The sequence below is a fragment of the Myotis daubentonii genome, chromosome 1, assembly GCF_963259705.1.
Source record: "Myotis daubentonii chromosome 1, mMyoDau2.1, whole genome shotgun sequence".
Taxonomy (NCBI): domain Eukaryota; kingdom Metazoa; phylum Chordata; class Mammalia; order Chiroptera; family Vespertilionidae; genus Myotis; species Myotis daubentonii.
In genome coordinates this window covers 151,587,037-151,613,365 of record NC_081840.1, presented here as the reverse complement: position 1 = coordinate 151,613,365, position 26,329 = coordinate 151,587,037, and the positions used below count along the sequence as shown (strand labels likewise).

The 26,329-nt window shown below is 52.5% G+C and overlaps 1 protein-coding gene across 5 annotated transcripts in view; it reads left to right on the top strand.

Moving 5' to 3' along the window:
• DIP2C (disco interacting protein 2 homolog C) overlaps positions 1-25,050 on the top strand; it is a 376,691-nt gene extending 351,641 nt beyond the window's left edge. For 4 of the 5 annotated variants that reach the window (XM_059662882.1, XM_059662881.1, XM_059662883.1 and 1 more), the window contains 6 exons: positions 2,892-2,953; positions 14,947-15,004; positions 17,034-17,108; positions 18,941-19,115; positions 20,122-20,245; positions 21,947-25,050. In XM_059662882.1, the coding sequence (XP_059518865.1) occupies positions 2,892-2,953; positions 14,947-15,004; positions 17,034-17,108; positions 18,941-19,115; positions 20,122-20,245; positions 21,947-22,199 (747 nt within the window). In that variant the 3' untranslated portion in view covers positions 22,200-25,050. Of the gene's footprint in view, positions 1-1,425; positions 1,549-2,891; positions 2,954-14,946; positions 15,005-17,033; positions 17,109-18,940; positions 19,116-20,121; positions 20,246-21,946 lie in introns of those variants that run through there. The other variant, XM_059662885.1, reaches the window with a different exon arrangement.
• The last annotated feature ends 1,279 nt before the right edge of the window (positions 25,051-26,329 follow it).

Here is a 26,329-nt window from a genome sequence, read left to right as displayed (position 1 = left end):
GAAATTAGTTCCTAAACATCTGTATTTTTTCAAGATATAACCTTGAGCCATTATAACAAAAGTTATGAATTAGATAATATAGAGAGAATACTGACTTTTGTTCCAATTAATATTTAAAGTTCAAGGAATGACAAAGGACACTATTTTAAACCACTGCATTTATCGTGAAGAGATCCAGTAAAAGTCCTCCTTGCCTTCCAAGTGCATGCACCTTCACTGGCCCTGTTCTTCGCCATCTTCGAGTCCTGCCTGTTTCCTAAACATAAAGGTGCTGAGAGAAAGCAGTAGCCATGGTTACCATCACGAAGGGAGGAACAGAGAGGAGGTCAGATCATCATTTTACCTCTGGAACCATTGGTTTTTTTATAGACTCACTTCCTAGTTGAGTAGTGGTAGTTTCTTCATCTGGCTTTGTTTATCACCAAGTTAAGACAACTGCTGTATTGCTGCCCTTGTCAGCGCTGGAATCCGCCTGGTGCTGTGACTGTAGGGAGAGGGCTCCGTGGGGCCATACAGGCACAGCAGCGGCATCAGTCCAGGGGCCACGGGATGACTTCCACCCCTCCTGCATTTCTGGGAAAAACAGATTGTATCAAAGGACTTGGCCTGGATTGCTGCTTTCTGGAGTTTTACCACCATGCCAGTATGGGTAATTTAATAGGGGTAGAGATGGGTACCAAAATCACGGAAGGTGAAAAGAAAATGGCAGGAGGTGTCTTCGGGGTCAGCAGGCATGAGGAACTGGCACAGGATGCTGAGTAGATCACCTGTGAGCCTGGTGTCCTGGTGTTTGGTCCTTTCATGCTGCAGAAGTCCTTTGGCCTCTTTCTTGTACCTAATCTTGTAGGTGAGAAGTTTAGATGTAAAAGCTTCCAGGTTCCCTTCATTACTGTGATAGGAAACTTGGAACTGTTTCAATGAGGAACACTCAGCTTTATAATTCATACTCCTTACTTCTCTCTGAAAAGAAAGGTAACTTTAAAAAGGTACCATGAAACTTTACTACCCAGTACTACCACTGAACCTTATGTGATTAAAAAAGAAAGAAAGAAAGAAAGAAAGAAAGAAAGAAAGAAAGAAAGAAAGAAAGAAAGAAGTACTTATATCTGTGTGTCCATGGCAGTCACCTATTACTTTATTCTGTTGCTTTGTGGGTATGTTGGCATCTTTTTAAGATTTTTTTTTTTTAGCCTTTAATGGTATAGTGATTGATTTTGACAATTTCCATATTTGACATTGATTTTGATCTTCTTTTTACTTTGTTCCCCGCTTGTTGCATTCTCCTCCCTCCCCCTTCCTCTTCTTCATCCCGTTTTTTATTATTGGGTTGTTTTGTTTCTGTGTCTGTTGTGTGTCATTTGTTTTTGGTTTCTGTTGGCCTGGTGTTCTCTCCTTTCTCTTGTTCCCCACCTCCTGCTGCTGTAGCCCCACAGGCTGTGGAAGCTGGCCCAGCAGGTAGGCATTTCCTCTTCATCCACGCCAGTGCCTCCCACCCAGACCGACCTGTCAGCTTCCTGCAGTGGGACGGACTAGGCGTTGAGTGCACAGTCTGACTGGGGTTTACAGACCTGGTAGGGAGGAAGACGGATGCCCAGGGTGACGTCATTCCTCAGATCTGTCCACGCGTTGTGTGACAACTGCTGTGCTTGCATTCATTGCACAACATTAGTGACCTCTTTGCCATTCGGAGGCATCTCCGTTTTACTTCACTTTCTACTTTTGGTGACCCGTCTTCTGATTGTTCACGTATTCGTTGGCCCTCTATGGTTACGTGTTTTGCATTACTGAGAGCATCAAACCACTTCTCCACTCAGCGCTGGCCTGTGACACAGCTCCACTCAGTGGTCCCAGGTTAGAAAGAATGCTCTTGGCTTGCACTGCAGTAAGCTTCCCGCTAGAGCTGGCTGCGTGTGCTCTGTCCCTGGTGAGATCCCAATGACCAGGACTGTTCAGTGGGACAGTGTGTCTTTATGAGGGTGTCTTTATTTCTCTTTTAAAAAATACATAAATATGCTTTTGGTACAAGATTTAAATTCTCTCCCGAGGAATTTTAGTTCTTCAAACAAATTCTGAGGGTGCCCTCATTCCTTGGCCAACTTGTTTTAGGTTCCATCTTTTTCTACGCAGGGCATTGCATTTCCTTCCCGAGAAATGTACGTAGATGTTTGGCTTGTCATGTAGCTTTAGTGACATTGCTCTCACATGGACAGAGCTCACTGGTTAGAGGTCAACTCAGCACATGTTTTGAAGGGATTTATGGTACAAGTAAGATTTCTGGACCCCTGCGTTAAATAAGCAGCCAGATAGCTCAGGCCACAGACCACCGAGGGCTGCCCAGCTGACTAGCGGTAAACGCACCACCTCCTGGGCCTACATCACGGGAAAGTAACCCCCTGCAGCTGGAGGGAAACCGAGACAGAAGTAGAACTAAAAGGAACAAGATAGCTCTTGTCTCTTCTTCCTTAATCTGTCCGTTTCTGTACATGTTCTCCTTCAGTATCTTGAGCTCTAGATACTTTTGGACGCACCTGGTCAAGTATCTCAGCAAATGAAGCTTCATATCCTGACGGCCTGCTTTGGCAGGCAGACGTCTCAGCAGTTTCAGACGTCTTTTCTTCGGGAAGATGTGTGGCGTGCCTCTTTTCTTACCTTGATAAGTGTGACTGGCAGTCAAGCTGCATGAAAGCCCAGTGTTACTCTATTAAGTTCCTGTCGGAATTGAGGTTACCAAACTGAAAGTTAACAGGTATCGTAGAGAGTGGTGGTTTCAGTGCTTTTAGATTTTATTCCATTTCAGATGTCACCGAAAATGTGCTTACTAGCTTGTAGGAAACAGACCCAGATTCCTCCCTCACATACACGTGTTAACCGCACTGTGTCCTTGCTTGCAGGGGACCTCAGGACCTGATCCAACCACCGTCTACGTTGACATGAGAGCGCTGAGGCACGACAGGTACGATGCACTTGTGATGTTTCCAGGTGTGCGAATCCCCGTCTAGAAAAGGAGGGGCAGCAATGTTTACCTGCCCCAACCAGAAACGCCTTATGAATAAAGCAGTGGAGTGGGCAAGTCGGCTTGAACTCAAACTCTCTCCACATTGTGTTTTGTTAACATGCCCAATAGGCCAATTGACTTTTTGTCTTAAAATGCACATGGAGTCCTGGCCGTGTTGCTCAATGGTTAGAGTGTTGGCCCAAGGACCAAGGGTCACGGGTTTGATTCCCAATCAAGGACATGTACCTGGGTTGCAGCTTCAAACCCCGACCCCTACTGGGGCACATGCAGAAGGCAACCAATCAATGTTTGTCTCTCACATAGATGTTTCTCTCTCTCTCTCTCTCTCTCTCTCTCTCTCTCTCTCTCTCTCTCTCTCCCCCCCCGCTTTTCTCCCTCCCTTCCACTCTCTCTGAAAATGATTGGAAAAAAATATCCATGCGTGAGGATTAAAATTTAAAATTTATATATATAGATTTGCTGCACCATAGCCAGGTGTGATCAGAGTTGTTTTTTCTAAGTTTAACCAGAGCACTTGATTCTTTTCTTCGACCATTTCAGTCAGGCACCATTTTGCACTTCATAAAATAACATTTCTTTACATGAATTGAATTTTTTTGTAACCGAGTATCCATGAAAAACAAAAATACAAGTCAAACCCACCGGTGTATCTCAGTGGTTGAGGGTTGTCTATCTATGAACCAGGAGGTCATGGTTAAATTCCCAGTCAGGGCACATGCCTGCGTTGTGGACCCAGTCCCCAGTAGGGGGTGTGCAGGAGGCAGTAGATTGATGATTCTGTCTCCCCCTTCCTCTCTGAAATCAATTTTTAAAAAATCCTATATAATAAAGAGGTAATATGCAAATTGACCCTCACACCGTTATGCCGTCACAAGATGGCATCTCGCACAGCGGGGGCGGGGCTGGTGGCCGCTCTGTGCAGCCCAGAGGCAGGGCATCAGGGAGGCACTCCAGGACTCGGGGGGGGGGGGGGGCGGGCGTGCCGCAGTGCGCTGGCCACGTGGGGCGGGACTCTGGGCAGTCACATGGTGCGGGGGGTGGGGAGGTCCCAAGTCTCGCGCGATTTCGCGCGATGGGTCACTAGTGTATATATACTTTAAAAATAACACAAGTCAAGTTACCATTCTGTGCAGCTTCCTGAGCGGCCTTGAGCAAGAATGAAGGCTGGTGGGTGATGTAAGCCCTCAAGGAACTTGGTAGTGCCCAGGGAAATACTACTTGCCTGCCTGGGCCTGTAGCCCTTGTTTTAGGTCCTACTGTGTGAAGGGAATTGAAGAGGTTGGAGGCCATCTGTGGGAGCCCCTCGGGGGCTGAGGGCCCACACAGAGGGCACGAGCTGCACTGCAGCAGAATCCCATCTGGGACATTTCCAAAATTCAGAAACTTAGCTTGGAACAGATCAGGTATCTAATGCATATAAATTTCCAAATGGAACATCTAGGCTTTAAAACAAACCTACTTTACTCCTTATAAAAATCATTTGAAAATAACTTTATAACTTCACAAGGTGAGCAGTAGCTCCTGAAAGACCCTGTGTGGGTGACATTCAGGTAGTTGTGTCTGGCCTGGCCCCCAGTGCACAGGCGCAAACACGGTAAGGCCATGGAGATGAGAACTCCTCACCTTCAGGACTTGGAGAGCGGACTACAGGGTCAAATCCATTTATCTACAAGAATGGTTGTCATAAAGGGCAGGTGTCCAGTTCTGAATTATGACTGCCCTGGAATGTCAGGATGGTTGAGAGCAGGGACTTAGGGGATTTCTCTTTCCTGGAAAAGGACAAAGATGCAAAAGACTCCTTTCTAATGACGTTTGGACCCAGCCTTTTAGCCGTGTTCAGTGTGGCACGTCTCCCTGTTGAGAAAAGTGAAATAAAATTGGAACCAGCACAGTATATGACAGTGAGGTAATAAAATGTCAATATCAGACCAATATCTGCTCTAGAAAGAGCCGGGGGACATGAGTTCTCGGGAAAGCGTCTTGGTGACTCACTAATTCTCTGAGCCTGGCGAGTCCATAACCCTCTTAAGGGACAGTGTTCTCCCTAATCTGTAAGTAATCTCCAATGCATGCTTCTCCCTAACGAGGTCCCCCAGTAGGAGGGGCAGTGCTTTGTGCACGGGGTTGCTGTGCGGCCGTGTGTTCTAAAAGATAACCGTTAGGAGCAGCAGCGATCACTGCGGTCAGTGGTGGCGCTGATTGAGCAGGCAGCCCAGCTCCCGCCGGTCACACAGCCCCTCCGCCGTCCAGGCCTCGCCCAGGCAGCCTTCAGAACCCCCTGCTCCCCGTGTTCTCAGAGGCTCAGGCACTTCCTCCAGCACCCCTCCCCCAGCCTTCTGGCGCATAGCGGAGGACGGCCGGCTGGGAGCTGAGGGGCGCTGTCAGACCCCAGAAATGTTTGCTTCTCGTCTTCGTCTTCCTCAGTGCTTGACTCAGAGACGCCAAAGCACCCCAGTCCCTGGGTCAGACGTGACAACAGCTTCCGTGCTTCCCGTCCCAGAGCACATTCCCCAGGGCTCTCAGAGGCGGGGCTCCTCCACTGCCTTCTTCCCGGTGCCGGCACAGGGCCCAGCGCCGCCCGCTCCGTGCTGCCTCTCGCTGGCCCTCTTCCTTTCACTCTTTTCCCCCACAGCCTGCGATGGGAGGTTCGGACCTGAACCTACTGACCAGGTATTTCTGTCTCAGGCACCGGCCCTGGTGTGGCTCTGGGCAGCAGGGCTGGGCTCCGCGTCCTGCCCCGTCCTGCTGGGCCCCTTCTCCTGAAGGCGGCAGGAACCTCAGAATGGCTCTTTCCCTCTCCTGTTGGACACCACAGCCCAGGCCTCCCATGGCGGGAGCCTTGCCTGCGCCTCCTGTTTCTGCACCTCCCCCCACTCTGTTGAAATTTTCCTCGTTCTTTCAAGCACAGCTCAAATACCGACTCCTCTGATATCCCCCTGAAAGTGTCATCGAGCGTCACATCTCCGGCATCACTTCTGACCTAATGACACGCATCAGGTGCGCCTCATGCTGAGGCTCTGGGGTCTGATCAGTCAGAGCGCAGCTCTCCCCTCTCCTGCGGCCCTTGGACAGCTCTGTGGCCTCCGCGTCCTCGTGCTCAGAGTGGCCCTGTAAAACCGGGGGCCCGGGAGTGCCAGCAGGGATAGGCGCTGTCCCGGGAGCCCAGTAGGCAGGGGGGCTGTGCTCCCCATGATATGGGGGGTGTCTTCCCCATGGAGAACTTGCCTCTCTATCCAAACCAGGTTTCCAGGGGGACAAAAGGGAGCCGCCCTCTCTCAGGCCCCAGCGGGGAGGAGGTGAAACAGGAGAGCCTTTTAAGATAGAAACCCTAACTCTCTCGTCACTATTCTCATTTTTAAAATGGGGCTTTTGTCTTCGAAAGTTGAGCTGTACAGGCATGCCTCATTTTATTGCACTTCACAGATGTTGTGTTTTGTTTTGTTTTTTAAATCTTAGAGTTTATTGAATTAATTCTTCTTTAAAAATATATTTTATTGATTTTTTACAGAGAGGAAGGTAGAGGGATAGAGAGTTAGAAACATCGATGAGAGAGAAACATGGATCAGCTGCTTCCTGCACATCTCCCACTGGGGATGTGCCCACAACCAAGGTACATTGCCCTTGGCCGGAATCGAACCTGGGACCCTTCAGTCCACAGGCCGGCGCTCTATCCACTGAGCCAAACCAGTTAGGGCAGATGTTGTGTGTTTTTTACACATTGAAGGCAAGACCCTCCACCAACGAAAACATTGGGCTTCTCTTTACTGCGACACTTTATTGTGGTGGGGTTTGGACCTGGACCTCCATGTCTCCAGTGGCTGCTGGTGCTAATATTCAGGCACAGGGTACGTTACTTTTCCCGTTGCTTTAGTACAGGGGTCCTCAAACTACGGCCCGCGGGCCACATGCAAATACAAATATTGTATTTGTTCCCGTTTTGGTTTTTTACTTCAAAATAAGATATGTGCAGTGTGCATAGGAATTTGTTCATAGTTTTTTTTTTAAACTATAGTCCGGCCCTCCAACGGTCTGAGGGACAGTGAACTGGCCCCCTGTTTAAAAAGTGTGAGGACCCCTGCTCTAGTACATTCACCTGGGAGCCCAGGGCACCTGCCCAATTACCACTTAATGTAGACAAGGTAGGCTTGCCAGTACGTGTGTGCTGTTTCCCTGAGAGGAAAAGGTTGTGTGTGAGCATGTGTGAGAGACAGACAGTAGGAGCGGGCAGGAGGACCACTCTTGTCAATGCCTGTGTCAAATTGGTTTGATTTCTACCTGATTTTCTGCCTTTGTTTTTAATACCCCCCTTTTTTGTTTCTTGGAATCAGTGGCGTTTGTTTTTCCCCAGTTGTCTGCAGGTTGCCACGAAGGACATTCCTGCCTCACATATGAGGACACTTGTTCTGCTTCTGGACTAAATTTAGTTCCTATGGGCACCGGGGGGAAACGATGAAACTGTTTTGAGACTATTTGGAGGTGACTTCGTTTTTAAAGTATTCTCTTTTTAAAATATATTTTTATTGATTTCAGAGAGGAAGGGATGGGGAGAGAGAGGTAGAAACAGCAGTGATAAGAGAGAATCATTGATTGGCTGCCTCCTGCACAACCCCTACTGGGGATCGAGCCTGCAACCTGGGCATGTGCCCTGACCAGGAATTGAACCAGTGACCTCTTGGTTCATGGGTCGATGCTCAACCACTGAGCCACACCAGCCGGCCGATTTTGATTTTAAAATATATCTTTATAAGGCAGGGAATGCATTCCTCAAAACTGTCAATATCATAAAGGCCAGAGGCTTTGGGAATGTTCCTCTTTAACAGAAGATAAGTAGACATGACAACCAAATGCAAAACCTGATGCTCAGCAGGGTCCTGTACTCGAGTGGGGAGTGCTGTGAAGGCTACTGTTGGACTGATGGACACATTTGGAATGTAGTCTGAAGATTAAAGCTTTGGATCAATGCTAAGGCACTGAAGTTGATAACTTCTGTGCTTATGTAAGAAAATGTCCCTCCTCTTAGGAAACAAACACTGAAGTACTTAGGAGTAGCACGCCCCCCACCCCTAGTACACCCACCCCTTTCCCCTCCCCCAGAGGCCTGCATCTCCTAAACTCTAAGGGTCCCCATGAGACTTAGAATCAGGGGAGCAAGGGGCAGCAACCAAGCCCCTGATCCTGTCTCTAAGGCCCCCTTTTCTCTGACGTTTCAGTGAGCTGACAGCAGCCCTGCGCGGCTCACTTCTTTCCTGTGACGTTTCTAGAGCCAAAGCAGCCCCACCTGAGCTCTCCTGGTGCTGCTTCTGTCCTAAGCCCTTCCTGTTTCCCTGTCCCCAGCTTTAATAAATGTGCTCTCCAAATAAAACTTCAAAAAGAAAGAAGTACCTAGGAGTAAAGAGCCACCATGTATTCTGCTTACCTTCAATGCTTCCCCAATGTGTGTGTGTGTGTGTGTGTGTGTTTAAGAGAGCGAGAGCCAACGATAAGGCAAATGGAGTAAAATATAAACCATCGGTGAATGTGGGTAAGGAATATTACAGGTGTTCTTTGGATTGTTTTCATTTTTGTAAGTATTCCATAATTTTAAAATCATTTTAAAGTAGAAAATTTCTTTTAAAAACAATGCACATAAACATATAAAATCTAGAAATTATTTTCAAGGCTTCTATTATCACTCAGAAAGGGCAAGGCAGTAAGACCTTAGCGGGGAGTAACAGGGACGAGTTAGGACTACTGTGGCAGACACGGGTGGATGTAGACAGAAGGGCTGTGTCTGGTGGAGCCTAAGGGTAGAAAATAGCATGGTGTCAGGAAGGGACTAGAAGCAAAATCCAGAGGTTTAGGAACTCTCCATGTCACCCCTGCCCTCTGCGCACTCTCTCTGCCCAGGCTTCTCCACAGAGGAATTCAGGCCACAGCCCTGCCACTCTTCCACCTCTGTGAGAAGGGCAGCCCACACAGGACGAGTGTCTCCTTGTGGCAGGTCCACGTTGCTGGGACGTGCGCTTGACCGCCCAGCAGGAGACTTGACCCTCCGTGAGGCCCTCACGGGTGTGCACAGCAACCTCCTTCCCAAGAAGACAGTGTAGGCGGGAGGTGGGGCGTGACACCGGGTGAGACACCGGGCAAACCGATGGCCTCCAGGCACAGCAAGGTCAGCATGGGCAGTGCTGAGTTGCATTGAGTACGTATCCTGGTTAAGATGTGGTCTACCTTCCAAAACCCAAAATGCAAATCGAACCACAGGAAAAGCGTCACATAATCTCACCTGAGGGACATCCCCCAAAACAACTCACCAGATCCCAAACTGACAGGTCGTGAAAAGCAGGGAAAGTCAGAAACTGGCACAGCCCAGAGGAGCTAAGGAGACACGATGACCAAATGTCATGAGTGACCCAGAAGAAGGTCTTCCGGCCAGAGCTGAGGAAGTGCGACTAAAGTGTGGGCTTGAGTTAGCAATGTAGTATGAGTTTTGACTCACTGACTGCGACAAGCACATTGTCCTAATGTAAGGCGTTTGTGTGTCATGAGTTAGTGGCTACTACTGGGGACATGGGAAGTTTGTCCATCCAGGTTTTTATGAGTTTAAAACGTCTCTAAAGATAAGGTTCATTAAGAAAAAAGCCAAGGAGGCCTGAAAAAGGCTATTTCTAAATGTAATACAAATGAATTTTCCATTAAAAAAAACTAATGAATGCGCCCGGCCAGCGTGGCTCAGTGGTTGAACATCGACCGATGAGCCAGGAGGTCACGGTTAGATTCCCGGTCAGGGCACATGCCCAGGTTGCCAGCTCAATTCCCAATGTCTGGCGTGCAGGAGGCAGCCAATCAATGATTTCTCTCATCACTGATGTTTCTTTCTCTCTCTCTCCCTTCCTCTCTGAAGTCAATAAAAATATGTTTAAAAAACCTTATGAATGGACGTGAAGCTTAACCAATTTATCTGGCTGTTGCTGTGGAAGTACTAGTGAGCTTGATGAGGACCTCAGGTGACATGGTCCCTTTGCACAGGACTAGCTCTCAGGAGTCTGAGCGCTGGTGGAATCTGAAACCCGCTGGGCAGCTGGCTGCGGAGTGGGGCCCTGTGGGTGCACGTATTAGACAGAAACCCGCCCGTCACAGCACTCAGCCCACACCCCCAGTCAAGGGGTCCACAAACAGACCTCAGCAGCAAGAAAAAGATGCAGAACTCCATCCGTCCTGAGGGAAGGACAAGGAAGGCTTACCAAAGTCTGGATTTGGGGAGGGAGGGCAGGTGGAAGGCAGGGCATATATATTAGAGTTGTGATCTTATAAGAGAAGAGTCACCCGACATGCTTAGGTATTTTGTTTGGACAATGCTGATGTGTTAGATAGGCTTTTCTGTCATCACTCGTTCTAAGGCGATTTTACCTGGCTTGGGGCTTTCATGACGCACCCCGCCACTGGCAGCTTTGTGGCAGTGCCCTGGGCTGGCCCCCAGGCACCCTGCAGCCTTCACTCAGTGCTGGTTCAGGGGAGACCCTCCTTCAGCAGCAATGGTCCTGATTGTGTGTGTGTGAGTGTGTGTATGTGTGTGAGAGTGTGAGTGTGTGTGTGTGAGTGTGTGTGTGTGTGTGTAAGTGTGTGAGTGTGTGTGTGTGTATGTGTGTGAGAGTGTGAGAGTGTGTGTGTGTGTGAGTGTGTGTGTATGAGTGTGTGTGAGAGTGTGTGTGTGTGTGTGTTTAATCATAACTAAAATGTTTTATTGGACACCATTAAGTGTATGAATTTTAAGCACACTCTTGGACTGGAGGCTATCCATCAGCTTGTTCAACTTCGGCAACTGTCTTGTCCCCAGTGGTCTTGTGGCCAAAACAGTGGTTCGTTTTTAGTGTTTTGTTGTCATGCTACTGTGGTGGGTGTGCGAATGTGAGTCTGTTACACGTAAGCACTAATGTTTTTGTGTGTGGCTTCTAATGACCCTCTCTCATATGCTTCGCTAGCAGCAAAGGAAATAGCAAGATGTTAACATTCAAACTCTGACAGTAAAACCTCCGTCTCATTGCCCTCGCAGCCAGGAAGCTGAGCAGTCACTAAATCCCATCACAGAACCTACATGAACAAACCTAAGCTTTTTGAATATTCAACTGCTTCCCATCTTTGGGGATTCTGAAAAACTTGTTCAGATGGTCTCATTATATTATATTGGGCCTGTTAAATGCCTCCGATTGTTTTTGGAGGAAGATGCACTTTAATGTTTAATTAAAAGCCTGGCTGGCTTTCCAGCAGCATGTCCGTGGCATGCTGGGCCACACAGAAGCTTAGATTCTGCACAAGCGGGTTGCCCTGGGCCCTGTCCCGAGTGCGAAGCCAAGTGTGCGTCTGGGTGGCCATGTGGGTTGTGGTGATTAAAGGCACAGACGGTGCTGGTCCTCAGGGTGGGAGAGACCAGGGGGCACCTGTGCCTGGGCAGCAGCATGGCCAGCAGGGACCGGCGCCCTCCTCGCCCTCCTGACCGTGGCCACCGGGACATGTCACACACGGTTTGTTGTCCCGGATTCTGAAGTGACCGGCTCCGGCAGCTGCTGTGGGACCCCCTCATGCCTGTTGGGACAGATAGAGTGATTCCCAATGCTAAGTGTCTCCAGAGCCAGTGGGTGCCCCCGGGCCACATGGGCAGCGTCAGAAAGCAGGCCTGTCCCGGGAAGGCGAAAGCCCTGGAGGGCAGATGGGCGCTGGGTGTTGGAGAGGAGATTCTGGTGGCACCCCCACCTGCGAGGCCTGAGAAGCCCTGGTGACGAAGGACACCTTGCAGAAAGACTCTTACTGTGATGACCCGTCCGCACGCCCCTCGGTGTTGCTATGGCAGCCGCAGCCTTTCAGGGCCAGCGCAGTGAGGGACTGTATAGCGGGCGGCGGATCTCCCCCACAGCCAGCTTCCCATCTCACTGCCCAGTCTGGTGAAAGCCTGCACGTCGAGTCCGTGTAACAGCCCACGTGGAAAACGCGTGCGATATCCAGGGTTTGTACTTGAGTTGAAAATGGCAGGGATGTGGGACAGACAGGGCCAGGCCTGAGGCTTCATTCAGACGCCGGCACAGCCAGCAGGAGGCTGCTGGGAGAAGCGGTGTCCTGGGTGACCCGACTTCAGCCTGGGGAGGGCCGCCCTGGGGCCCGCTGGGCCAGCCCGGGGCGTGGGGCTGCCGGAGCCCAGCCCCAGGACTGAACTGTCAGAAGCAGACTCTGCCCCGTTAGCCTGAGTCTCAAGAGCAGGGCTCTGCTCCCGGCTCAGTCGTGGCCGTAACTGCTCAGAACAGTTTCTTTTCGTGCTTTGTTCAAGCCCACTGGGTAGTTCAGATCGCCTTCCCTGCAGGACGGAGCCAAGCCCCTCACTGACACCGTCCTTTCTCTGTTCTTCTCCCTCCCCCGTGGAGCAACTCGCCCCCACACTCTGGCCGGGCTGCGGGCCGCCTGCCTCTGCAGCCTCCCATCTTGTGCAGGCCGCTTGTCTCTAATCCCCCAAACTACTGGGACTGAGCGTCTAGTGACAGCGCACACCCCTCACAGCTCACCGGCCGAGGCACGTGTGGGTCTCTGCTCGGAGCTGCTTGGAACTGGCAGCGGCCCAGCCTGTGAGCAGCGCTGTCCCGGCCCGAGGAGGTCAGTGGACAAGCAGGGCTTCGCTCGGCCGCCCGTCACCGCCTGCCGCCCTTCCCGCTCCCTGCCCTTCCCCGTGTGGGTGGCGGGTGTACCCCCAGCCCTTGCAGGAGGCACATCTTGGCCTTTTTCTGGAAGAGGTGCTGCTTTTGGGCTGTTTCTTTTCCGGTGGGTGAAGGGCAGGCCACGTGGCATGTGCTGCCAGGGCCTGTAGCTCTTCCATTCAGGACCCGCCCTGAGTGAGTCCAGCACCCGTCCCGACACCTCTCTCTTCCTTCCTTCCTTCCTTCCTTCCTTCCTTTCCTTCAAAATAGGAGGAAGGGAGAGAGATAGTTAGAAACATCGATGAGAGAGAAACATCGATCAGCTGCCTCCTGCACACCCACTACTAGGTAGGTATGTGCCCGCAACCGAGGTACATGCCCTTGATCAGAATCGAACCTGGGACCCTTCAGTCCGCAGGCCGACGCTCTATCCACTGAGCCAAACCGGCCAGGGCCTGGCACCGCTTTTTCACCGACCAGGGAAGTTCCTAACGTGGTCCTCCTCTTGCCCACGTTTCAGCTCAGACCCCACCTCTCTTCCTTTCTTGGAGGCCGAAGGCCACACAGGGAAGGACAGGAGCCGAGATAAACTCCGAAGGCAGGAAGAAGGCAGAGGAGGCCTGCTGGCCAGAGATGTGCAGTGGGGCATGGCCAGGAGCCCCCTCGCGGAAGGAGAACCGGGCCTTTGTCCTGTTCCCCAGCCTTGGCCGGGCCGGCCCAGCCAGGCAGAGCCTGCGGGAGGGAGAGAAGGGACAGCCGTGGGCGTCCAGGACACGAGTCCCGGGGTCCATGGACGTTGGTCACGAGCAGCCTCGTTGCATCAGGTGCCCTCTCTGAAGGCATCCCAGTCACAGGGCCGCTGCCGGAGCTGCTTGGCATGTCCCACCACCTGGCAGGGTTTCCGACACCCTTCAGTACTGGTGGCCACGGGTGGACAGTGGTAGAGGAGAAGCTTGTCCAGAACGGCCCTCATTTCGAGCTAAGAGTTTGCTCCCCGGCCTGATGACCTGGACTTTGTAGGACATCCAGCCCAGCCGCTGGCCGGCTGCCCCCCGCCCATGGCGGCAGCCCACACAGCGGCCAGGCCTCTCTCTCAGGCCCTTTCCCCTTCCTTCTGTCCCGCTTTCCTCACCCTGCCCCCACCCACTCATAGTTCTCCCAGCCAGGACAGGCCTCACGTCCCCGTCGCTTTCTCCATCTGCAGCAAATCGCCAACACCCAGAACCCACAGCCGGCCGGCCGGCCAGCCACCAGACACAGGCCCCTTCGCAGAACCTGAACGGCCTCCTGGGCTGCAGGCTTCAGTGTCATCGACAGCGGTGCTGTTTCCCGCAGGCCTCACGTGCAGCTGAAAGTGCTGCTCTGTGTGTCTGCTGCCGGCTAACCTTCCATGGTCCTCAGTGGTGGTCACCCCTCGCCCCTGCCCCCTAACCCCCTCACACTTCCCTGTTTCAACAGTTACCACGCAGCAGGAGGAGCTATAGCTATGCTCATGCAAAGAACAGGTTATGCTGCTGAATGTCACATATCCCTGTGCCCCACCCTCCTGCTGACAGCATTTTCTCTGTAGTTTCCAAGAACTCGAGCACCTTCTCCTTCACTGCGTCTTCTTTAGGAAATGTCTTCTAGGTGAGTGAGCGGCATCTCAGTCTGGTCCTGTGGTAGGAATGTGAAGCCGGTCACAGAGGCCACAAAACATTAAAAGTGCCGCTGAGAAGGACTCCGCCAGCTCTGGTGGTGACAGCACCTGTGTCCTCCGCAGGGCTCACAGTAAACTACCATCGAATCGCCTTTACGCTGAAAAGAGTTTCTTCCCTGAAGGGAGGTTTGGCTGCCTGGCCTGGCCAGTCCCCTCCTGGCTCAGGTGCGCCTGTGTGCGCCGCGGCTCTGTGCGGCTGCGCCGGGGCCTGCGGGGCCGGGCGTGGGCAGAGCAGCTCTCGGCGAGGCAGTGGGTCCTCGTTCTTTCCGTTTTCTGCAAGTGCTGAGCTGACGCCTGGTTTCATGCAGAAGCGTTTTCCCAGTCGTTTCACAGGTTTGGGAAATGGGGCTGCACCTGCCTTCTCTGTGGCCTGGATGGGTGGCTCGTGCCACTTCCACGGCGCACAGTGGGGCTCTGCCATCGGGCCCCTTTCTCTTTGCCTTCTGACCTCCCTTCGCACCGGACAGCGCGCACACACAGTGTTCCCCGCTGCCGCCGGACACTGGCTGCATGAGGACAAAGGGAGCCGGGGTCCAGGAAAGACTCAGCAATCCCTCCGTTTGTCATTGCAGAGTCCGCTTGGTGGAACGAGGATCCCCGCACAGCTTGCCGCTTATGGAGTCAGGGAAAGTAAGTATTCAAGGAGAAGTATGCGTTTCTGTGTACGTATGAGCCTCTGTGGAAGGGTTTTGAAATTTTAGTGTTATTTTATAGAATATTGTTTCCACAGTGTTTTTTTGAATGTGGTTTATCAGGGCTCGGTTTGGCCATGAGTACAGAAACTCTAACAGTGTTTTCAAGGAGCTAGAGTTTTTTCCTCTCACATAAAAAAAACCCTGAGGCCACCAGGGGCCCCGGCACTTTTGTCTTGTTCTGCTCTGCATGGGCCACCTGCCCAGGGGCACCTCGGGCCTTCAGAGGCTGCTGCAACTCCAGGTACGGGTTCCACGTTTCCTGAGAAGGAGACACAGGACAAGGAGGAGACCAATGGTGCAGGCCTGCGGGAAGCTCCCTGAGCCGCCTCACTCTCAGAGGCCAGTGGCCGGCACGGGCTCACACAGGCACACCCAGCCGAAAGGAAGGCTGGCAGCACTGCCCTGGTTCAGCATGTCTCTGAGCCTGGCTAACAATAGGGGTACTGGTTACTATGGACGTAGACAAAAGGATAGTCATCAGGAGACATCTAGTAGTTCCTGCCACCGTGGTTATGTTTCTTAGAGAAATAAAGAACAAGAAACATACTTAAACCTAAATGGAGACCTTTTTCTCTTTTTGGCTGCAATTGTCAGATCTCTCCTCCACCTAATTCTAAAAGTGGCTTATTTTGCTTCTGCACTTTTTGTAAGTCGTTTCTAACCACAGGAAGCAGTTCTCCCCTCCCCGCCCTCACACCACCCACGCAGCCTGGTGGACCATTAGACAGAGCCGCATGTCACAGTAGCGACTTCAGGTGCAGGACAGCTGTTCCGAGAGCTTTTACCACAGATCTGCCTACTCTCAGTCACATGATGTTAGGTAGCTGAACCAAGGCGAGCTGCGTTCTAAATTTGCAGAATCAGCCTTTGCTTCCTCACTTTTGTGGTTTCGGTGGAATTCAAAACATTTCGAAGCTAAACTTCTCTGAAGAAGGAAATGCTCAATATCCATGTTTTGGAACAAGGTGTTTGCCTGCAGGAGAAACCGGAGGCATGTGGAGCAGAGATGGGGAGCCCTACAGGTGTTCTCGTCACGCTGCCCCCGCCTGCACAGGCGGTGCCACGCCCTCCCTCACGTCTGGCCGCCACGGCGTGGCTTTCCCTAAGCCCTCGGCGGTGCCTGCCGCATTCCCGACAACCTTATCCCTGGCTTCCTTATTTCAGTGTCTGCTGCAAGCGCGGCCCTTCATGCTCACGTGCCATGACGTGAAGTGTAATACTAAATATATTTGAAAAAAATAATTGAAAACTTCCTATTTGGTGGCCACGTAAGAAGCATCCAAACTTGTAGAGAATTTCTGTAAGAGATTATTTGAGCCAAAACTGATGACAGTTTCTGGAGAGCCAAATCTCATGCTCCAGAGAATGGCAGCTTGCAGCTTCCTGTAACCATTTGGAACTCAGGAGAGAACTGAGGAGTGAGAGACAGCAAGGTGGGGATTGGATTGCAGGGTGACTCTTAAGATGATATGCTTTCATGAGGGTGGTTACACTTATTTCAAAGGTGTGTTAACCTCGATGCACAAGAACAGTGGACAGGGCTTGCTCAAGGCAAAGGCAGACCTTTTACCAAAGAACATATAGTAACGACCCATCAAGACCTGCCCCGTTAGGAGTTTGTGATCAGATCACCCTGTGGGGTTCCATCCGTAGAAGCACGTTTTCATCCTCCACGTTTGCAAGCATCGGGCTGTGTTAAATTATGTTCATTATCATGTTTCTGTTTTTAAGATCTTAAGATCACTTTGACACAGGCTCTCACGTTGCAGTAACAATTACAATGAAATGCAACTATTATGCTGTAATTACCTAATGCCGTGGCACATAGTTTTTATTGAAAGCCATACCACTTTCCAGATTATTTTAGAAAGGAAAGCAGGCATATGGAATGAAGGCAAGATCAGGGTTGGTTGCAGTGTAGGACCTGCCTGTTTACTGACAGGGCTGTTCTTCTTCCCACATAGATACTTCCGGGCGTTCGGATCATCATCGCCAACCCAGAAACAAAAGGACCTCTGGGAGACTCACACCTGGGTGAGGTGAGTACTGGCTTCCTCTGGGAGACAGAGGCTCGCAGACCAGATTTATCCTTCTGCTACCTGCGGGCTGTCCCCCAGGACACAGCGCTCCCACGCCCCTGACCACAGTGTCCATCTGGTCGCACTGGGGACGTCACCACTGACCGGCTGGGAAATAGCGTGAGATGAGCTTTATTGCTAAAAGGAGTCCATGGCGGTTCAGGACTACAAAGTGGGACTTCCCTAAGGAAGTGGGCTCGTTTCTCCTCAAAGAATTTAGAAGAGAAAACTGTGTGGGCTGTGTTTCCTCATTTCTCAGCTCTTGCGCTTGTTGTCCACGGCCGCCCTTCGCCAGGGAGTCGATAGGGAGGCATGCAGCGGGCATCCTCTACAGCCTCGGGGCGTAGCAGCATCCGCAGGTGCCTGCAAGCAGGAGGAGGACAGCGGTTCTTCCCACCTGGGTGTCGGCGTGACACTCTGCTTCTTCGACTGCATAGCCAGCTTCCTCCAGGGAGGACAATGGGGCGTCAGGAAAGGGCCTCCTGGTCACACAGACGCACTCCCTTCCGGGGTTCCCGCTGCGAGGCGAGCCTGCTCCCCACTGGGTCAGCTCCCTCCTGCCCAGCAGATGTCCCCGCTGCAGTGCCACCTGTGTGTCCCCGGCGCGCCCTAGCCTGTGCTGTAGCCGATGCCTTATTAGAAACTCCATGGTCAGCGCTGTGCCTGGAGGACACAGCGACATTTACACGATGCAGATGAGCAAACAAATGATCATGGGCGGGTCCCAGCCACGGCTCCCTCCCCCAGCTCCTCTTCCTGGGCTGCTTTGCAGGCCTCACTCGAACCCCAGAGTCATGCAAAGATTAGAACTGAGATGACAGTTCTACACCTTTTACTCCGTTCATGGAAATAAGATTGGGTTGTAGAGGCTGTTGTCTGGGCACCTGGAGAGGACCCCCAGGCACTGCGCTCCCGTGCCAGGGAGAACCCACGGACGGCAGTCCGACTGTCCTAGTGCCATGTGTCTAGGGAGGAAACCTTGTTAGAAGCGGAGCACAGTTTCCATTCCCCGCATTAGACGGCTACTTTCCTTCTCTGTTGGGCAGACAACAGTCGCTCACAGGCTTGCTGTGTCCGGGAGCTGGGGTACCATGTGCACAGGGCGGAGCTTCTGACTCCCGGGAACTTGACTGGTTTTCATTGTAAATAAGATAACAGAGCAGCTAGGCCAGAGCACCCCTGACTGCTCCGATTCGGGACATTGTACGGACCTCGTAGCACACAGTGTGTGAGCGTCTTAGGAACGTCAGTGACGTAAGGGTTTCCCCCAGTGGTCCCATAGCTCCACGCAACCTGCCTGGTCTTCACTGTGAGCCAGCACATCCTTTCCCGTTTTCCCGAATGGCACACACTCGGGTGTTTTTGTTTCCTGGTTTCCGAAGTCAGAGTTTTCCCCTCTTAGAGTTTGTTTTGTTCTGTGTTGTTTCCTGCAGTATATTTCCAACAGTATGCAAAACGGATGCAGGGGGAGATAAATCATAAAGCCTTTTAATATTTCTCCAGGTTGCTTTCGGAAACAGTCATTATATTTGAATATGCATGAGGAAACTGGTACAACTCTGCTCGCTGGTTGTATTTATTTAAAAACCCTCCATCAACCTGCTTTGATGGGAGTCCGGATGGGCGGATGGTGAGGCTCGCAGAGCTGCAAGCTTGCCGCAGGGCCTCTGTGTCAGTAACCGCCTAGCTTCTGTGTCTCCCCAGAAACCGGAGTGAGGTCAACGTCGCCTTGCCTGTGCCGTCCAAGGACACGTCCCCAGGTTGACTTACCCAGGCCTGTTCTCCCCTCACAGATCTGGGTCCACAGTGCCCACAACGCCAGCGGCTACTTCACCATTTATGGAGACGAGTCCCTCCAGTCAGACCACTTCAGCTCAAGATTAAGTTTTGGAGACACCCAGACCATCTGGGCACGAACAGGCTACTTGGGGTTCCTGCGGAGAACTGAGCTCACAGACGCCAACGGAGGTGAGCGTCCAGGCGGGCGGGTGAAGGGCCAGGCCCCCCAAACACGGAGGACCTGTCAGGGTTTTGGAATTCCCAAACCCGGAACATGAGTTTCTAGGGGTCCCTGGGGCTGCCTGACACCCCTGCCTCACACAGCCGGGAGCTGGGTTCACCCGGCCAAACTGGCACACGTTTCGGGGGAAAGTACAAAAACATGTTGGCATCACGTTTGAAGTTAAAAGCCCAGAGACGGTTTTACGTGAGGGCACTGGCTGGGAAGAGCGCAGCTCAGAGCTTTGACGTGGGTGGTGACCCCGACCTCGCTGGAGGCGCGCAGGCCCGGTCCCGCCCCCACAGTCACGGTCACAGCCACAAGTCAGTGTCTCCATTGCATCGGACCTACGTCGGCAAAGACTTCTGCCCTGGTGTTTTCTACCTGGATCACTTCTTCAGATTCGCCCTGACGTCCTTCCTGCCCGGAAGGGGAAGGATGCGTCTCTCATTTGTGAAGCAAGGGGGGGCCGCCTGCATCACATCAGCCCTTACCCCGGGTCTGCAGGGCGCATGAGAACACATGTGCCGTCACAGGGCTGAGGAACTCTGTTCTGAACATGGTCAGAAACCCAGGTGCCGGGTAATCGCACTGAGACATCCTGAGACGGCATCAGAGGGAACCGGGTGTGTGCCGGGTCCTCGGCCGGTCCCCGGGAACAGCACCGTGAGGAGGGAGGCGCAGTGCCACCCCCGGACCAGGTGCCGCGAGGAAGCCACCAGCCCAAGTGTGGCTCCCGGGGTGGAAGCGGCCTGGGAAACGCCCTCCCGAGGGCCAGGCAGAAGCAGCGCGCCTGCCCCCGTGCTCCCCTGAGGGCCACGGGCTGAGAGCGCTCCCCGCAGAGGGCAGCCGTCCCCAGCTCAGCCACTCCTTCCCTTGCAGCTCTGGCTCATTTTGGAGTCGTTTTAATCTTCCCTTGTAAGTGGCTTGAGCGGCGTTTCGGTGACTCTCACACATGCTTGGTTCCCTGCACAGAGCGCCACGACGCCCTGTACGTGGTGGGAGCCCTGGATGAGGCCATGGAGCTGCGCGGCATGAGGTACCACCCCATCGACATCGAGACCTCTGTCATCCGGGCCCACAAGAGCGTCACGGAGTGGTGAGTGCCCCCGGGCGTCCGCGCGCCACAGCGGGTGGGATGTGCGGCGTTGGTGACGACGGGTCCTGTCTGAGCTTTGGGTCGTAACCCTTTACCGTTCAGGGCTAAGACCATGGCAGGTCAAGCTGGTGTCTCGCACGTTCCCTGGGAATGACCTGCGACGGCCGGGTTCACATGTGACTCCGTGCTGGCGGGCCCTGGGACCCGGGGATCACCCGGCAGCCGCCCGTCGTGTCCTGTCCCCCAGCCTCCCTCTCCTGCTGCTTCTGCAGTTCACCCCTGGCCTGAGGAGGAGGACGTGACACCCACGTCACATTATGTGTCCGGCGACCAAGTCTCTCCCTTCCTCGCTGGGCCCCGAGGAACCCCTGACAGGACAGTGACAGCCCAGCCCCAGCCTCCTGGCAGACCCCCGCCTCCATTCAGTATGGACATCGGCCGATTCTGATGCCGTGTCACCAGTTCCCAGTGCCATAATGACACGGCACCAAGTGCCACGTCACGGTGCCACTGTGGCATCAGCACCGCACCGGCGGGCTCCCTCGGCCGGGAGAGCAGGGTTTTGTCACGGAGATCAGATGGGCACCGGCTCCAGCACACCTTCCAGGTTAGCACTGTTTGTGCAAACCGGGAGGTCGTGGTGCTGTTTCCCTTTCATTTTCACATGTACGTTGGTATTCTAAACAAAACGCGCATTTTTTCCTAATAGACATACTTTCACAGTTAATGAAACAATAAGTTTTCCCAGATACGTCCTGCCTCACAGCTGAGATAGCACCTTCAGTGTGTCCGGCATGAAAAAGCAGTTACCAGCTGCCCACTGCAGGGCTCTGGAACCTGGTGCTGTCCCCGTGCACCCCCACCCTGGGACCCTCCTGGGCCTGGTGCTGTCCCCCACCCACCCCCACCCTGGGACCCTCCTGGCCTCTATAGCCTAGCAGACCATGGGCGCAGGGCAGTGACTTTTAAGGTTCGTAACCACTTTGTAAAAGCCCAACCGTATGAGGTTAATGTGCCTTAAGGTGCCAATCGTAGGCTTGGCTCCCACAGATCGGGAGACTGACTGCTCCGGGTGACGTCCCTCTGCAAGATCCCAGAGGAAGCACTCTGAGTCAGTCTTTGACACTGTAGAGGAATTACCCCCAAACGGGTCGGCTCTTGCTGCGTGCAGTCACGTGAACGCGGATCAGTGCTTGTGCCCCCACATCGGCAGTTGACCCCTGAAGTATTCGACCTGAGCCGGGGGCCTGCGGGTCGGCCGGGGGCAGCTGGCTCAGGGCCCCAGATGTTCCTCTCTGCCAGGCAGAGGCAGGTCAGCACCAGCCCAAACACCCAGGGCTGTCCAGCCTTGGCCACATCTCACTGTCCAGGTTAATGCGGCCCGAGGCCAAGGGCAGGACACAGACCCTGCCCTGAGGGCCACCGTGTGCCGATGGAGGGAGGAGCCGCCGCGGCACCCTCCCCCTCAGCACAGTGGGGGGCGGGGGGCTGGGGGGAGAAGGAGCTGCCAGGCACAGAGATGACGGGGATGGGCCGGCAGGAGAGGCTAATGACAGGAGCATGAGACAGTCCGTGAGCTCAGAGAGGCCGCACGCGGGCTGGAAGGGCTCAAGCAGGTTCACGGAGAACCAAGCGGCACTTCCTGAGAAGAGAAGGTTGAATGAAACCCCCGGCGCAGTGATGGCTCTCTCTCTCTTCCAGCGCTGTGTTCACCTGGACAAACCTGCTGGTGGTGGTGGTTGAGCTTGACGGCTCAGAGCAAGAAGCCCTGGACCTGGTCCCCTTGGTGACCAACGTGGTGCTGGAGGAGCACTACCTGGTGGTGGGCGTGGTGGTCGTGGTGGACATCGGCGTCATCCCCATCAACTCGCGGGGAGAGAAGCAGCGCATGCACCTGCGCGACGGGTTTCTGGCCGACCAGCTGGACCCCATCTACGTGGCCTACAACATGTAGCCCGGCCGCGGCTCCGCAGGCGTTTCTGGAGGTGGTCGCACCGTCCTCAGTGTCGCCGCGCGCGCGGCAGCAGGGCGGCGTCGCGGGAGGGAGCCGTCTCGCGGTGCTTGGAGGAGGCTGCCCGCGGCGGCCCGTTGGCGTGGGTGGAACGGACACGTGAGTTATCACCGAGGTTTGCTCAGAAGGACCTCGCATTTTGCCTTCAGTTCGTTGGAAAAGCCCATTTCGAAACATTTTTCTTCTTTTTCTTTTGTTATTGGATAATAAGTGCTTTTTTCGTAAATGTGGTATTTCGTTAAGCCAAAATAGCAATTAAAAAAATATTCTGCCCTCCAGATGGGTTCTTCTAAACAATCTATGTAGTGTGACAGAGCATTGTTTTCTCTGTTTTACTGTGTCCTGAGATCTTAATGACATGGACCTGTTACTAACTTAAGCCATTGCTAGCTCTCATCCTTTTAGGACAGTCTGTTGAGGTACGAGGAAACCTTCCAAATAGCACCTTCCGATTAAATTTTAGCAGCTTTCTTTGTCAGAAATGTGCTGAAGACACAGAGGCTAACACACGGCCTTTGGCATTAGCATAGAATGAGAGGAAATTATAAATAAGGTGTATTTCAGCAATTATCTTGCAGATATCTTTGTACTAAACTAAAAAGATAAAATAAGTTAACTTCTTCAGATGTAATTATGTACAAAACGTTTAATTTATTTTGATCTCTTTAGAAGTATAAAAGAGAAAAAAACATTCAAGAATATTAAAGTCTTGTAATGTTTGCTAATATAAAAAAGTGTTGTATTATCTTGCGTGGATAGTATCACAACAAAAATATATATATATGAGATATAAATTCACTAATGAGCAGAGGAGATTTTAAAGTTTAAAACGCAGAACCTGCCACTTGCATGGTGTCCCCTCCACGGTGTGTAGATAGGAGAGCTGCTCTCACTTCCGCTCTGCTGATGGGAGCGGCCCAGTTGCCAGCAGCCCCGGCCAAGCATTTCTTCTAGAACCAGAGACCAGCAAGTGACATGATTGGAAACTATCTCAAAGACGGCGAGGGGCTGTGAGGCGAGCCACGCCTGCTTTCCTCTGCTGCTGCGAGAGCCGCACCGGACAGTGTGGTCGGCGTGCGCTCACGGCCCGGCGCGCACGGGGAGGCAGGCGGCCGACAGCACTTGTTCTCTGAGCTGCAGGAATTCGTTGCACAATGTTTCTCATAATTTTTGTTAGTGTCACCCTTTTTTGGTCCTTGGTATGAACAGGAATGATCCTCTGCGGTCATTGGCACCCGGCTGCATTGATTCCCCTCAGATGGCCACTGTGGGGAGTGGACAGGGTGTTCAGAACGGCATTCGGGGGACGATTCACACAGAGCGTCACTTCAGCCGGCTCTCCGGGGCTCCCCAGCCCGCGGGAGCAGAACCCACAGGGACCCCGCCCAAGCTGCCCGGACTCCCCCAGCGCCCCTGGCTGGAGCAAAAGCCGCACAGCTGCCTTCATGCTGCCACCTGTGGATCCCACGTTTCTGGTTCCCGTCTCGCTGCTGCCTCCCAGGTCTTCTCATTCCCAGGCTCATCTGTACACTCCTCATTGAGTCGGCCCATCTGTCCAGCCAGGAGGAGGCGTCAGCTCCCCTAGCGGGATTGACTGGATCGCTGGCCCCGGATGGCCCTGCAGTGGCTCTCGTTGCTAGATGTGCATGACTAAGATTGTTGCTGGGCAAAATTTAGATTCTCTTTTCATTTTCTCGTAGGCGATGTCTTTATCTGCCCTTGCTGTACGCGCCAGCAGTCAGCCCTTTGCTAAAAGACAGTTTTGTTTGACTTCTGAGATCCAAGGCTAATTGTTTTTGTTTTTTAAAATTTAAGTGGCGTATTTTTTTAAATTTGTCTGCATGTGGGATGCATCCTTCCATCACCACAAATCATTTGGCTTCTACGATATTGTTTGACTTCATTGCTGCGTGTGAATATTTCTCCACATGCTTCAGATACACATTCCTATGGTCTCCGCTTCCTACGGGGAGAACTCACCACACACAGAAACAAGACATGTCCTACACTCACCCACCTGGTTAGGAAGGGGGGTTAAGGTTTCGGGAAAGACACTGAGCAGGACACACAGCTGCAGGGTAACTCATGAGGTCCAGCTGGGGTCGGAAGGGGCAGGGCAGGTGTCACTCCAAACACGACCCTCGCCCGCCCACATCAGCTTCCAGGCCCGGCGGTGAGGGAGGATGTGAAAGCGTCAGCGACATCCTGTCACCCGTCCCCCCCCCCCCCCATGTCGGAGTTGAGGTCCAGAGGGCGGGGGGCTTGGGTGGCAGCTCTGTTGTGCAGGGAAAAGGAAAGGAGACACTCGGCACCACCGTTTCAGCAATAACGAAGGGTCGTTCTGCATTAGCAATTCACTGTAGATAAACCTCTCATGGGAATGTGACAGGTGTTTGTCTTGTGACCTTGTGCTTTCGAAGTCAGACAAAACCGCGTGATCAACTTGCACAAAGGAGGAGGGTGCACAGTGAACATTGAAACACAGACCTAACCCACCAGGGCGGCTTCCTCATGGTGCTTGTGTATTATATATATCTAACCCTGCTTGACACTTTGCCCCGGGAAACCGTCCCTTTTATCAGTTGAATGTTAGCAGCGTTATTTCATAGAGTGTGATGACTGGTTAGAGAAGTTCATGTACTCAGCCAATCACGGTTTCAAACAAAATTTTTATGTGCAAAGGACGGCAACCTTCTCGTATGTTAAACCACCAGTAAGCTTTGTACATCTGTGATAACGCCTGTTTTATATTCAAATGAACAAATAAAAGCTTTTATTTTTGTTGCTCTGAAAATAGCAGTTTCTTAATTGGTCCCCTGGGAAACTGCCCGGGACAGCTTCCGTCCAGGAAGGAAGTGACTCCTACGGGACATGGGAACTGTATCTGACTCTGTTTACATAATGTGTTGCATTACTTAGTACAGAGAATCATACTTTGAACAATGTTTAAATTTTGATGTGGGCATTTATTGCTAAAAAGAATTCCTATGGCAACAAATGTTTTGTGAAATGTTTTTTTAAATTCTTTTAAATATATCTAAATATATTTGTTCACATTTTGCTGCAAGTGTAAGATTATTGGTTAACTTCTGGGATAAAGAGCAAGCATGAGTCCTGTGTGCAAACACTTCCGTCAGCTGTACTGCAGGGACCCTTTGCATGTCAGTAGGAAGGTCTAGCTGGCTAGTTCAACCCAAATTATCTTTGTTCATTTGACAAGCAAAAGCCCTATCTTTTGCCCAAGACCTGAGAATTCTTATGGCTTTGTCTTTTGGAAAGCAGTAGCCAGTTAACCGACTTTCTGTCTCACAGTTATAAAAGATAAGTTTATACACAGACAAATCAGTAGAACTCAGATCTGCACACAGATCACCAGGCTTAACCCCTCATATTAGAAATCCACTTGGCCCCCCAACCCACAGCTTTTGTTCCAGGGAATCCTGTACTAGTTGGGGTGATGCCTTGGGTGTATGGAAGTGGGAGGGCTGGCCAACCAGCCGGCTGCATTGAATTACACAGACTATTGCCAGGAAGGTCCCAGTGTCTCAGATGGTGGCCAAACAGTGATGAATCAAATACAGACAAGATGACCAAGAGCGGCCTGCACAGACCTTCCCGCGTGCACGTGTGTGTGTGTGTGTGCGTGCGCGCATGTGTGTGTGTGTGTGTGCACGCGCGCGCCAGGGTGGGTGTGAGTGAGAGTGCTCTTTGGTGATGGCATGCTCTGCACCCCCAGCTCAGTGCCGAGTTCTTGGGACACAGCCAGCAGTAGTTTGGTTGGCTGGTCGGTTATCATTCAGTGTCTTAGTCATCCTCCCAGCGTCTCCTCATTTTGCTTCATCTCCTCGCCTTGTACTAGTGTATTAACTATCTCTTCACCCGTTAGCCTTCCTGCAGGAGGACAGGGTGTGCTTTCTGCGAGCACGCCTACGGGGCACCTGGCTGCTTTCTGCGAGCACGCCTACGGGGCACCTGGCACGGGGCGGGCCTTCAGTAGCACCTGCTGGATGGAGGACCTCCTCACGGGTAAGTGGCACCAGGGGCTCGCAGCCCCCCTGCGAGAAGGAGGAGAG